This window comes from Hypomesus transpacificus, chromosome 4, assembly GCF_021917145.1.
Source record: "Hypomesus transpacificus isolate Combined female chromosome 4, fHypTra1, whole genome shotgun sequence".
NCBI classification, from domain to species: Eukaryota; Metazoa; Chordata; class Actinopteri; order Osmeriformes; family Osmeridae; genus Hypomesus; species Hypomesus transpacificus.
The window spans coordinates 5,936,913-5,951,432 of NC_061063.1; the positions used below are offsets into that span (position 1 = coordinate 5,936,913).

General features: G+C 45.9%; 1 protein-coding gene across 1 annotated transcript; it reads right to left on the reverse strand.

Moving 5' to 3' along the window:
- Positions 1–3,257: 3,257 nt before the first annotated feature.
- si:dkey-14o18.2 (filaggrin-2) lies at positions 3,258–8,622 on the reverse strand. The gene is made up of 5 exons (XM_047019691.1): positions 7,541–8,622; positions 5,340–6,150; positions 4,713–4,963; positions 3,856–4,035; positions 3,258–3,567 (listed from the first exon to the last, which is right to left on the reverse strand). The coding sequence occupies exons 1-5, from the start codon at positions 8,312–8,314 to the stop codon at positions 3,358–3,360; spliced, it is 2,226 nt and encodes a 741-aa protein (XP_046875647.1). The 5' UTR covers positions 8,315–8,622; the 3' UTR covers positions 3,258–3,357.
- Between the last annotated feature and the right edge of the window lie 5,898 nt (positions 8,623–14,520).

Here is a 14,520-nt window from a genome sequence, read left to right on the forward strand (position 1 = left end):
TCTAGCCCACGATAAACCCACTGGGGGCTGCTCTTCAGGGTGCCGCAGCAGGAGTCTCACTGGCTCTGGATCTTTGGCTTACATCCACAAGAAGATCTTAGAAAAATGCAGCAGTCAGACTGAGGGCCTCAAATAGACGGTGGCCCCAGTTTTCAAAGGTCTCTTTAATCTATTCTTAACAATAACGGGTTCAGATATGCGATAACGTGACATGCTCACTGCTCTTGTCTTCCATTTTATAGATTAAACGAGTCATTTCCCCCCACAGAAATAAACAGTTTTGAACTCATGTTATTTTGTGCAACAATGTGTTTGGATAAATTATTCAAAAATAAATTATTCTGAACTAAATCCAAATGGATATGTGAAATTGCATGTCTCTTCATAAACAGTGAATTACTTATAGTATATCCCATAGATGATATCTATGGTAAACCCCCACAGTCATCACCGGTGTTTTTGGTCATGGACCAACTAGCATACCCGTTTATGCGCATTCCTCCCCAGGGCAAGACTACCTTCTAGTGGTTCTTTGATGATACTGCACAGATATTGTGTGTCCAGGATTAGTTTGCGGTTTACCAGGAGAGACTATTAATTAGGGCAGGCCTGCTCTCATCTGCTGAGATTGCACAAGGCAGAGCCGAACATTCATTCATGTACCTGCTACTACGCAACAGCTTTTCATGAATGCAAAAATGAGTTAAATATATTTATCCTCAATACATGATTGTACATGAAAATAAGATTCCCAGGCCTCACATTGTCTGGTTGAATGGTTCATAGTGAAGGTATACAGTTAAGGTTGTCACATCTTACACGGTTGTTTAACACCTGCTTTTGTTTTAAAAATACTTTGCAACTACTTAATCTTTGACCTCTCTGGTCTACTTAACTCCATATGTTGCTAAACATTCAACTGATCCTCATTCTAACATCCCTAATAATGTCCCCCTTGTCAACAGATGGGCTTACTCAATTCTGTAAGAGTTTTATTAAAAACATTGACTTATTTACAAGTATTTGACATGCTTTAGTGCATTTCTGACTCTTTCAAGTTTTAAAATTCAGCATACAATTTTGGCTTACACACAGGGAAGGGACTGTCGACCAGATAAACACACTTCAGTTAATGAAGGGAAAAGAAACAATGGTTACACCAAAGGTACTGAAAGAAAAGTAGAAGAACAAAACTACTGAATTTGTCTGAACATAGAGGTCAGATTTACACCAAAGGCGAGATAAGCAAAAATACACTCAACAGGTATCTAACTTTTGTACAACTGTCATTAGGATGGAAACAACCATCTCTACATGTTATGGTTCCATTGTAAGCATTTTGACATTCAATTTTAAGAAGGTATTATGTTTTACATAAAAATGTAAATGAAAAGTGTCATCCATTTGGCCCACTATCAGAAGAGGAGAAAAGGAGAATTAATTTTTCAGGGCTCATCTTGGCATCCAACTCAAAGTATTTTCAGACACTACACACAGCTAATATTGTATTCCACAAAGCTCTTCCATTAACGGTATCTTCACTAAGAAACTAGCGTGTATTGCAGATGTTTTGAATCCATTGTTTGCAGCCAGGGAACACGTCCACCCGAGAGTCTTTTAGCTATCACCATGGCAACAACATTTTTTACTTCCATCTTCGGTGTACTGACTTTAGGATGATCGAAACAGTCCAAGCTTCATACATTGTCATGGTGGATGGGGGAGGGGGGTGAAAAGCAAAATGGAATTGACACATATAACAGGCTTAACTTTAGACAAAAAAAGCACACATTTTATATTTACATGTCCATAAAACTTATTTACATTCTTATATTTTTAGTAAATAATCAGTGTATCTTTTGGTGTTTAGTAACCATCTTGACATGTATACAAAAATGCAATTACAATTCAAAAATATGAACAAAAATACATCCTTCAATAGTGGAACTAATAAGTGCTTTAAAGACATTTACAGTAGCATCAAATACCAGCAAAGTGTGTGTTTCTGTGCATGTGTCCAAACAGACTTGAGTGCATGTGAGTGTGTGCATGTGATTGGTGGATTCAGTGTGTGTGTAAAGCAGGGGCAGGAGACCGACAGCACAGGAATAGTCTGGATCAAAGCTTGCCAGCTAAATCCCACCATAAGCCACCGGTTACCATGGAGAGGTCAGTATTACCCTGGACCTCCTGACAGCTAGTTATCCTGTATTTATGAGGACTGCGGCCCACATGATGTCACACCTGACAATGTTAACCGTGCTCTTACATAAAGATACCTTCAGCCGCCATTACACTGACAGACAATCTGTCGTATTGCAACAAGAAATGACATCTCAAAAATGACATACCCCAACATCATCTAAATGTAAAATAATAAAACACAGTATATCCATACAAAAAACAAATACAATGTTTTTTCCCCACTGTATTTAGAAAACTGTCAGACCAAAGCACCGGCAGCTATTTGCAAAGCAACTACAAAATGACATTTGTTATGGTAACTCGGGTGAAGCATCGGCAACTTTATAAGTGTGCAGATATGTTAAGTAGAAAATAGGCCTCTAAAATGTCTGTGTGCAAAGTAGAGCAGTACTGGCCCCTGGCTCCAGGACGGACTTGGGAACTTGGAGTTCTAAAACCAACCCGTTTCTGAACAACAGCCCATCATGCTTCTGTACATAAACCCCCCCAAAAAGCCTTTCATAGTCTTCTCTCACATTCAACAGTCCAAACATTTGTAAAGTGTATTGTGTTCTTATGGTGGGTGCAGTCAAGTTAAGAGACCAGTAGTCCCCTCCAGACTGTTGTTCATTTGAACAGTATTGAATTCTTCATCTATACCTCACCCTTACATCCCGGTGTGAAGTGTCAGCATAGCTAATGAAGAGTCTCGCTAATGCCAGGGCATAGAGGGATCCGTTTTAAGATGGCGAATCCTCTTACCTGCCTATGGTGGCAGCAGTCTTGACAACAACATTGAACTCGGCCTTTGCTTGGTTGTTCCGCACTGCCTCTGCTGTGCTTGGCAGTAAGGGAGGAGAGGAAAGAGGGTTGAACGGAGGTAGGAGCAAGAAATGGAGAGAGGGAGGAGAACGAAGAGGAAAGGAAAGTAAAGGGAATAGCAAGAAACCCAAACCAACTCCACGCTGCTGTTGCAGAAGGCCGGCACCTTCTCGGTTGCTAAGGGCCGGCTATCGTCCTCGCAACGGGCTGTGCAGAGCCCTTATTGGCCAACTTAGTCATCCTGTGGACGCCAGGGGACTCAGGGCAGAGGTGGGCAAAGTCAGAGTCAGTTTATGGTGGCAGTATAGGGCATCTCCAGTTCTCCCTGGTAGAATGGCAGGGTATTAGTTCTTAGTGGCAAGGGTCAAAGGGGTACTTGGTAACCCCACCATGTAACTCCACCACAGCCTCTGTCCATGTGATGATATCACCGGTCAGGTGACCTCCACAACTGGCCTGACTGAAGATCTCATTGTGCGTCAGAACCCGTGACCAGAATTGAAGGTCAGACATCTCTCCCACAAAGGACTGGGTAGCATCAAAGCGTCCACCCAGCGTGTCCTGTTGAACAAAAGACAGGTTTGATTTATTTACAGCAAACCTGTGAGATAAAGATTGTCATACTTTGCTTTTTACTGTGATCTGTGTACTTTCTTGAGCACCAAATATGAATGGACAATTTATTCACAAAAGTAAGTAGCAAAACAGAGATAGTTCAATGCTTTATATGGAAATTGCTTTCCCACAATCCAAAAGGTCTTACCTGAAAATGTAAACAACCAAATCAACCTGAGTATAATTCAGTTCAAACATTGGGTGAAAATTGAGAGTGACAGTTCTGTTCTGTACCTGCTCTTGCCCGAGGATGAAGACCCCTCCAGGCTTGATGGGGTGCCAGGCTGAGAGGTTCTCCCCTGACCCCCTCTTCACCCCGTCCTGGTAGGCTTCCCACAGGCCGTCCCTCGTCGTCCAGGTGATGCACAAGTGGTGCCACTTCCCATCCGTCAGAGAGATGGGCAGCGTCACAGCCTGCATGATAAATACATACAATTGGGCACCAGTTGCAAATCATAAGGCACAGGGGGCGTTGCTAGACATAAAGCTCATACTTGGGCTCAGACCCCTCATATTTTTTTTTCTTCCAAGTTTGCGTGGTGGCACCGTGGGTGGCGACCTCTGTTCATGTCACCCGGCCCCAGCCCCGGCCCCGGCCCCAGCCCCGGCCCCGGCCCCAGCCCCAGCCCCGGCCCCAGCCCCAGCCCCAACCCCAGCCCCAACACCAAGACCATGTGTTTCTAACTCCTGGGTCTCTCCTTTCTGCAAGACAAGGCAGGCTAAGCTGCTTTCCTAGTCCTGTGGTCTTATTTCATTAGCGAGGATGAGGAAGCGAGGACAAGCTACTGCGTTGCAAGGCCAAGGAAGAGGTGAGAGCAGGCAGCAGCTGAACTGTGACTGTCACACAGACGCACCTAAGGAACAGGGTTTAAGTCCTTCTCTCACCCTGATTGGATGAGAGCTGGGGAGTGTCATCTGCCATGCAATGTGGCACTCTTTGTACAGACCATTGGTTTTCCATTTGTATTTGCCAATGAAATAACTGCTAAAATTGTAACAAGGCTCTGCTGTCATTTAAATAATACATCAGCACATAAAATGCTTTCAACATTGTGGGACATGCTCACTTCCCTTGCTTAGATGTATTTTACCTTGTCATTGATCAGTAGCTCCATGGGGTTGTTGCCCCATTCAATCAGCACTAGCTCGTTGGCCTGGCCAGGTACGGAGTAGGAGAAGGGTGTGCCCAGACCCGGGCCAGAGCCGCCCTTCAGCCACAGGCACACGGTCAGGGCAAATATCTCATTGAGCAGGGTCCTCTTCACCCTTCCGTACATGTAGTTGGTCCTCATGGGGAAGCCGATCTGGAAGGCGTCTGGACTCTTCGGCTTCTTGCGGCCACCTGGAGGAGCCACATCAGAGCAGAAGTGACTGGTTAGGTGGAGAAAGAGGGTGCCCAACCTGGGGATATGGGCAGCTAATGTAGGAGATGCCCTTCCAAGATAGATAGGAAAGACACTACATTTACATTTAGTAATTTAGCAGACACTCTTATCCCGAGCGACTTACAGTAAGTACAGGGACATTCCCCCCGAGGCAAGTAAGGTGAAGTGCCTGCCCAAGGACACAACGTCATTTGGCATGGCAACCTTCAGATTACTAGCCCAATCCCCTAACCACTCAGCCATCTGACTTCTACACTACCAGCATACATACACAGCTAGTGTGGGAGAGACCCTACTAGGATAGATTGGCAGATAGTGTAGGAGAGAACTTACCAGGCTCAGTGTTCCTGTTGTGCAGGTGACTGAAGACCGTGTCCAGTTTAGCGTGGCCCACTCCCCCACGGACAGGAGGTCTGGCTGGAACAGGTTTGCTGCCATAGGGAGGTCTGGGGTGATGGTCTGTGTCACTACCATGGTGTCCACCATTGTCACGGTGATCATCGTGATGATCATCATGGTGACCAGGGCCTTGGTCACTGCCATGGTGGTCATTGTGATGGTCATCGTGGTGGCCAGGTCCTTGCTGGTTGTTGTGGTGACCGGGACCATGGTGGTCGTCACGGTGACCAGTGGCATGGTGGTCATCGTGGTGACCAGGGCCGTGGTGATCATCATGGTGATCATTGTGGTGGTCGTCATGGTGACCAGGGCCATGGTGATCATCGTGGTGATTGTCATGACGGCTGTGGCTGCGGTCATAATGGCGGTCATAGTGTCGATCATAGTGATGGTCGTCATGGTGACTATTGTGACGATCCTGGTGGCGATCATGGTGGCGATCATGGTGTCGGTCGCCATGATGATCGTCATGATGATCGTCGTGGTGATCGTCATGATGGTCATCGTGGTGATCATCATGATGGTCATCGTGGTGATCATCATGGTGATCATCATCGTGATCATCATGGTGGTCATCGTGATGGTCGTCATGGTGACCATTACCATGGTTGTCATGGTGATCGTCATGGTGACCAGGGCCATGGTTTCCCCCATGGTGATTGTGTAGTTGTTCCTCCAGGGCATTAATCTTTCTCTGGAGCAGGTCCCTCAGTGAGCTGGAGTAGGAGCTAGAGGAGTTCCTGGCCTGGGGAGGGACAGAAAGAATTAAGAGAAGGCGAAAGAGAGACTCGAGAAAGGCTTGAGAATACAGTTGACTACCTTCTGAAGGTTGCAGAATTTGTGTCCCCCCCTACAATTCCAGAGAGCGAAATGGAAGACCAGGCCTAGCCATAGTGGTTAAGCATTATTACATTTAAATTTGTCCCCTCCCTAGCTGTCAACCTTCTTCCTCTCTTTCCTTTAATTTCAAATCCGGCTTTGCCCAGTGCCAACTAATGCCCCCGATGAATAGCTCATCAACTTGGATTTAGCTAATTGCTTGTGAGTGTGGCTAGCACCCTTGGATGCTAGCCTGGCTACCTGTGGCGTAGACATCCTGTTAAAGGTAGGAGTGACAGAGGCAAATCCCAGCTTTGCTGTATTTGTCTAACACCTTGGTAAGAGTGAAAAGATTTTTGGCAACACTTTCTATGAAAGAGCCTCATGTACCTGCAGTGTTTAAGTTGCAGCCAGAGTAATTCACATTCAAACGAAAGGGTGAAACACTTTGGTGACCTATATTGACAGCTAGCAACCCTTTTATTTACCCAAGATGTCAAGGTAATACATGTTACATACATAAAATATATAATTTTACAACAAAGGAACATTTTCCAAATACTTTATCATACAGTGATTTCATTTTAATTTTAGCCCAAACATCCTGTGTTAGTTTATACACCCTCCAAATGGTTCTGCATTTTCAATTTGATTTAATCAATCAATTTTAAGACCAGTTAAGGTACTACCGGTTTTTCCATGAATGAAATAGAGACTTAGTTGTGGAAGTGCCTTCGTCATAAGCTTACTGGTAAGATTGGTTTGGTTCAGCCCCGTACTGTACATCCAGAACCAGGCATTACTGTCTTTGTGGTCTCAAGCACGCAGGTTGACTAGTCAGAACCGCCAAACGCATCATCCGCTTTCATAAACACAGTCTCTAAAGGTCATCCAGGGTTAATTAGTTAACAAACTTAGGCCGTCCTATGAAGAGGGATGTAGCAGTGGCACAACACAGATGGAGAGACAGACCGGAAGGGTGTGATGAAGAACAAGAGAGAGAATGTTATCCATTCTGCTATCCATTGTTCCTGGGAATCAAAAGAACGACAAACAGCTGGTTCGCTTCCAAGAAGAGGTTAAGCTGACGGATGAAAAGCAGGCCGTTTCCAACTGACACCACCCGACCCACAAGATTCCCTTATTAAACTTTGTTCCCATGACAAACACCACAGAACATGAGCCATGTATATATATTTCGATGGTTTCTACCAAAATGGCGGGGGGGAGTCCCTCAAAATCCATATAGATCCCAGCACGTTAGATCAATTGGCTGATGATCCTTAACCCTACTGTTCATGTGTTCCCACACTCACCTGCAAGTTCTCCAGCCTCTCCTTCAGGGTCTGGAGGGTCTTGCCTGTCTGCTCAGCAGAAAAGGCCCCATGTTTGCTACCACTGTGGGACCCCGTCCCCCGGTGGTGTGGGTCTGGCCGGTGGCCATTATGGGGGTAGTGGGAGTCCGTGTGGTGGTCGGTGTCATGGTAGGAGTGGTGAGAGGAGCCCGGGTGGTGCGAGCTATGGTGCGACGATGGCCCATGATGGTCCTCGTGGTCGTCGTGGTGACCAACCCCGCGACCAAAGCCCTCGCAGAGAGTGAGCTTGGCCGTCAGCTCTCGGATGGTCTCCCTCTGGTCCAAAATGGTCTCCTTCTGCCGCACCAGGCTCTCCCGCAGGTGCAAGATGGTGGATTTAGCCTCGTCCGACATGACTCTCCGTGTGCCGCCATTAGCAGCCCCTCCCACAGGACTGTGGTGCCCGTTACTGTGGCCGTTACCATGGACGTTACTGCTGGGCCCGTGTGCTGTCCCGTGTGCTGTTCCATGTGCTGTTCCGTGTGCTGGCCCGCCCGGTGTAAAACAGCTGGGATCTGCTTCCGGTGGGATTGGGGTGCAGACAAATTTGGGGCTGATGCCGTAGTCATACTCTAACCCTGGCACACTACCTCCCACTGTAGAGAAGGACAGGAGACAGTGGAGGAGCAAAGAGAGGAATGGGAAGGAGGGGAGGATGTGCCTTGTGAACAGGCCTGTCCGGCGGGTGTATCCTGAGGACAGAGACACTTCTAATGGATGGACGGATCTCGCCATCTTTGGCTGTTGCGGAAGTTTCTCTTCTCAAGGGAAAGTCCTTCTGAGTTTTACTTTGAGTGGAATGTGCACCATGAGGGCCGGTTATTTGTGGTAGATTGCAAGCCAGCGTAATGCATGTCAATAACACTAATAATCGCCCCACTCTCCAAGACAATTCTGTTCCTCACAGACACGTAAACACAAAGGACAGTTTTACAAAGAACGCACAGAGGACCTGTTGTCTCTGCCAAGAGCCTCAGTCATCCATCCTTGAGCTGCTTAATCAAGCTAGGCCCCTTGTCTCCATGCCAGATGGGGCCAGATGCTTCAATCACCCTTATCTTCCTCCTCCGCTCTGGGTAGGTGGGGGGGGGGGGGGGGCACCAGCGTCAGTCTGCTTTAGGTGATTCCTGTCCCTGGGCGCTGGTCCAGTCAGTCTCCTGCAGATGTGTTGTGTGTTCCTCAGACAAAGGAATCCTTTTATCCAGGGTTTCCAACCACCCAGGAGGTCCCAAGATGATTTGACCTACCTTGGAAGACAAAGACAACACATTAAAGTACTGAAAGTTTTTGTTATTTTTATGATGATTAAAAACTAGATTGGTACAGCTCAGTGGTAAAGCTTCAAGGTCCAAATTCGCCTTACACGTTGCTTCGGATACATTTTTGTTCTAGATTAAGACATTAGATAACCATGTTATGATTGGGCCAGACATTCTTAAGATCACCAGAGATAGAGAACATGTTCCACAGTGTGGGCAACCGCCCACACAATGTCTCATGCCGTTACCTGTAATCATGAGTGGAAATGTGTTGACACTTCATGGTCAGTGAATTGATCAAGGCGACTGTAATGCAGCCCAGTGAAGGGGGAGAGGGGTGTCAGCTACAGTAGCTTTATCACAAGCAACTCAACTGAAATGATTGAGTCAAGAAGTCTGGTATCTGAGAGACAGATTGATGACTTTAATTATAGTTCCAAGTTCCACAGTCTGTTGTAATATAATAACACAATCATGCAGGGGAAGGAGGAGGATGTGTGTGAATTGGTGCAGGATTACAGCTCGTATGACCAGGGTCTCTCACAATGTGACTCTCCTGTATGAAGGCTACCATTACACAACAGATGGGTCTAAAGTAAAACTGTCACACTGTATGAGGATAGACCTTGTTACATAGAGCCAATAAAGAAAGGGTTCATTTCACCATGGTAGGGTGATGAGGGCGATGAGGATCTAAAGAACAATAGTCCCGAGGTAAAGAAGTGAGCAGTCCCAAGGTAACTCCCGTTTTAACAGAATTCTCTCCCTCCCAAGGTTGGCAGACTAATAGGATTTGTGGATTACTCACTGGAGGGAACTGACCAGCTAACTTCACAAAGTCAACGCCCTATCCCCCTCCCACGTGTCTGAGGGGGGAGCATCTCTCCATCTGTGAAATCACCTGGCCAATCCTTTTGCCAGCCAGCCAACCAGCCAGCCAACCAGCCAGCCAGCCCTGGACAGGCCTGTCTCTATCTGTCTTAGCTGGCTGTATCCATGTCTCACTGCTTAAGGATATTTAGTCTTCTCAACCCGTGCCCTCTATCCTCCCTCATGTGACCAGGCTGGCAAGTTGACTGGAACAATGACGTGGTATGTTTGCTGAACGTGACTGAAGTTCACCAGTGAAACTGACTTCCGATGACATTAACAGAAGTATTAAAATTAAAGGATGATGCATGGAGGCATGCACACACACATTCCTACGAAATGTACCAAGACATGATGACATCATGGCTAAAGGTGAGGCAAGGGTCATGACCGACGGATGCAACCTGAGCGATTAAAAAAAGTTTACTTTTAGCCCCAGGGGCAGGAAAAGCATTCTGAAGTGAAGATGAGAGGTCAGTTTACACTGTGATGACAGAACACAAACGCAAAGCTCAACCCCGTTTGTTTAATTTTTACAATAAACAAATCGGAGCATTTCCAACCAACCAAACACACTGAGAAACTATCTGCGACTGCAGCCGAGTACATACATTTCCATGATGTGCAAAACATTGTCTGCAACACCCTGATTTGACATTCAAAGTATCTCATTGACTTCTTAACTGTGTATACTGCACAATGCCCCACTTGTCTCTCACTATTGAGACCGTTAGTTGTCCTTTAAATGACAGCAGGGATTCCGTATTGCAGGGGAAGAAGGGTCTCCTAAGTACATGCCAGTGCTTAGCCGAAGACAAAGCAGGGTGGTGTGATGCATATCCACAGCAACAACCATGTGACCATCACAGGTACCCTCACACACTCTCCATCCACCAGGATCCAAACACACAGTATGTGTAGATAAATAAGTATTTCATAAGTAATAGGCTAGGATAAGCATCTAACACTTGTGGTTGGGACCTGACTTTGTTTCTGTTCAGTTATCAGTTTAGTTGGTCTCTGTTGGCCCACGGCGATGATATCATCCCACAGGTGAAATAAAAACCCTGTTTAAACCCTGTGACACCTGATAGAGATGGTAAACACAGCCACAGAAAACGGGTTAGGCTTATCCCTAAACACCAAGCTTTTTCAGTGCAAACAAATACAATTGAATGATAAATTTACATTTCTAAATGTAACAAGTCAGACTACTTTTCAGGCGTATGAACTCAAACACCTGTACTTGTACAATTTACTCAAGTACATATATTTTGTCATAAGTTTCTCATGATGCAAACCTCAATATCTCCTCAGGACTGACTAAACTAAATATACAGACTTAACTAATTCAAATTTACAAACACAGGACAGTAGACGTTTGAGTGTTACAAAGGAACTGAATGCGTAATAATTATTTAAAGGGAGAATGTGTTTGCTTACCTTCTTGCAAGCTTTCCCAAGATGGTTAGTCCATCGCAAACACGGATCAGATTGAAAAGGATTTACCTCAGGAAGATAATCTCAACTCTGTTTCTTTCCCTCCCACTCTCTCTATCTCTCTCTCACCTTATTCTCCCCATGTTCCTCCACCCCTCCTAAAAACTCCCCCTAATTTTTTTCAACCATTTCTCCCACATCATTGGAACTTTTCTTTTGTTTCTTTGAGTTTTGTGTTTGTCTTCTATCATGACAGGACATTCTAAAATTATCACAAACACTTTGAACTGACAGAAAGTGAAGTGTAATGAAGACCTCGTCTGGCCTTTTCTAGGTGCCAGTGTTTAACAGCCCTACCTGACCCGCTCTAAACCCGGTGCCACAGGGCTAACTTTGGACCATTCATTAAGGCTGACCTAAATTATCCCTGTTATGACATCCTAAAGTTATTCGGGTCCAATGCCATGTCTATATAAGGTTTCTATATACGTTCCTTGGCTCTAGACATGGTTTAGGGCTTTGCATTGTCCCTGGCTTGCACCTCTTTTATTGACTTTGTCTGAACTGTAAAATGTCTGAAACGTCTGAGGATATATCTCAATGCCCGGCTCAAAATGACTGCCTAGAACCAAATGAGACAGCTCTGTCTTGTTCCCACGTTGACCTCTCCACCACCACCACCAGCACCAGCACCACCTCCCTGGACCCCACCCCCTCCCTTCCCATCCCCAGCAGTGCTGGCAGCTCGGGGAGTCACAGTGGGAGGCTTGGAGAGAGGTGATTTCCAGTGGCTGCTCTCTCTGCTGCGGGCGCTTATCTCTGCCACCCACGCAACACTTAGACACAGCACTCTGAATAACAAATGTGGATGTTTCTGGTGATGTCCTTCACTGTATATATAGGCAAGTTGGCATATCTGTTAGATGTGTAATGTAGGCACTATAGGCAATTTTAGAAGATTAAAAATATGTATTTTAGGGGGGGGGGGGTAATTCATGTTTATTGACAGTTATCGAATGTTGTATGATACATTGCAGCATCCATACCAAGTCCTCTCCAGTGTAATTATGTGTCAGGAAATGAGTTGTGGCCAGGAACATGCAGCCCTCCTCATTATGCAAAACGACACAATGAATATATTTGAATACATTTAGCCACAGGCGAATGAAAGGCCTAGCTCTTGGCTGTTGCATCCTATCATCTTTTATGCCAGCCAATCTCTTTTCAGAGGGACTTTCACACCTGCGCCAGGGCATGTCCTGTAGATTCAGCCTGACTCATCCACAGTCAGGCCCAAGAAGGATCCAGTGAGCTGGCGTGCCTCCATGTCCGTTTGCTGGTGTGCGTTCGTTTTGTGCTACAAAATCCCATTACTGCCTGGTAGTTGGAAGGGACAGTACATCACTTGTATGGCTCATTGTTTAATCCCAGAACTAATTAAAATACTTTGTCACTGTCAGTCTCCATTTTGTGTCTCAAGTGTCTTCCCTGTCATGGACTTTCACAAGTGGAGTGAGAGAGTGAGAGAGACAAACAGAGAGTGAGAAAGAGAAAGAGAGCGAAAGAAAGAGAAAGTGTTTTTTAACATTTTAATTGGATGCAAGGGAGAGAATGTGTGTGTGTGAGATAACTGACTAAGTATGACACAGAGACAGAAAAAGAAAACTAGGCTGATGAGTAATGCTTTTTCTTTGCAGGGACACTCACATGCAAAACATTCACACACACACGCACACGCACACACACACACACACACACACACACACACACACACTCTAACAGGTGTGACAATCCCCTTATCTCTTTTTGCGTCAGCCAGAGCTTTCATTTGATCAGAGGAAGCACAGCATTATCAGTAGCATTAGTCAGAAGCTAATACCATACAGTAGCTTTAGTTTCAGAGCCCACTTCTTCTCTCTGCCCTGGGCAGTTCTCAAGCAGCGCCATCTGATGGAGAGCTGTCCTCATTGCACTTCACCAGCTTAATGTTCTGCTGCTGAAGGCCTTCTTGTGAACACACGCTTCCTCCGCCTTCTCCTCGTCATCTTTTCTTGTTCTCATCATGTTCTTTTTCCTCCCCTCTTTTCTTGCCGTCTTTTTTTTCCTTCACCTCCACCACAGCACCTTCTTCCAACCCTTTTCTAATTAACTCTCACATCTCCCGTTCCCCCCCTCTCTCTCGCTCTCTCACTCTCTCTCTCTCTCTCTCTATGGCGCCCCTCTCTTCCTCCCTCTCTTATCACAATGCCAGGCACATCTGACTGCAGTATTCTCACACAGACGAAGGAAATAGTGTACAGAGAGCCAGAGTGGTCCCAGTCAGACGCAACAACCCTATCAGGTATACTGACCAAAGATCGTTTTAATAGCACTGTGTGGATTTCTTTCACTAACTTCATGATCTACGATGTGAATCATGTTTCATTTGAGGTTATGTAGGATAACAATCCTCATAAAGATTTGTTTCTGTCAGTCAACCAATCGTAGTGCTGTATGGAAGGCAGGTCTCTCTATGACATCATCTGATAGATGTGCTCATGAGGCAGCACCAGCCCGCTATGTACTTTCTGTGTAAGTGTGAGACATACTATCTGGACTCCATGTCTGCCCCTGGTTACACTCGTCCTTTTACTGAAAGAAGGAGGGGGGGGGGCTTGAAGGGGTGGGGGGCCTCAACCTTTGGCTTTTTGTAAAAACATGCTGACCGGAAAGATGGCACGCAGCTCAGTGATTTCAACGCTTTTTGGTCTCATACATGAACCAGTGTGGCATGTTTTTTGTTTTGTTTTGAGTGATCTCTGTATGTCCCAGGAAGAGGCCTCTATGCATGTCAGGGGTGGACATAACTTACATTTTGCATAACAGCGTCTTATGGTGGCTTTAAATAACGGAGTGTTAGTGTTGCCTAGCCAGATTAGGGAATTTAAAGCTAGCTCGAGGGTATTATGTAACAGCCTAGTCTCTTAGCTTCTCTGCACACATAGTAAACAAAGACCTAGGTGTTTGCAATATCTAACGGACAGCCAAATCAGCGCCGGATAAACTATGGCATTGCATGTGTCAGCAGGGGATTCAACTTGCTTTTGGAGATGGCATGGTCTGACCCTGACTTAAATCTGTGCCAGTGTCGACACCCAGTCCCCTTCAGAAGGTGCTGAACCACAACCTGCCTCAATCTACAGGACATCCCAGGATACCACAAGAATTCACCCCCAACCGCTTCCCAGGGTGCACTGCACAGCAAGACTCTGGCCCTCAGGGGGCTTTTTTAATGTCATTAACAGGTGGTGGTCAAAAATAGCCAGACGGGACACACACAGACCCCCCACCCCCTAGCCCCAACACATACACACAAACACACATATTCACATT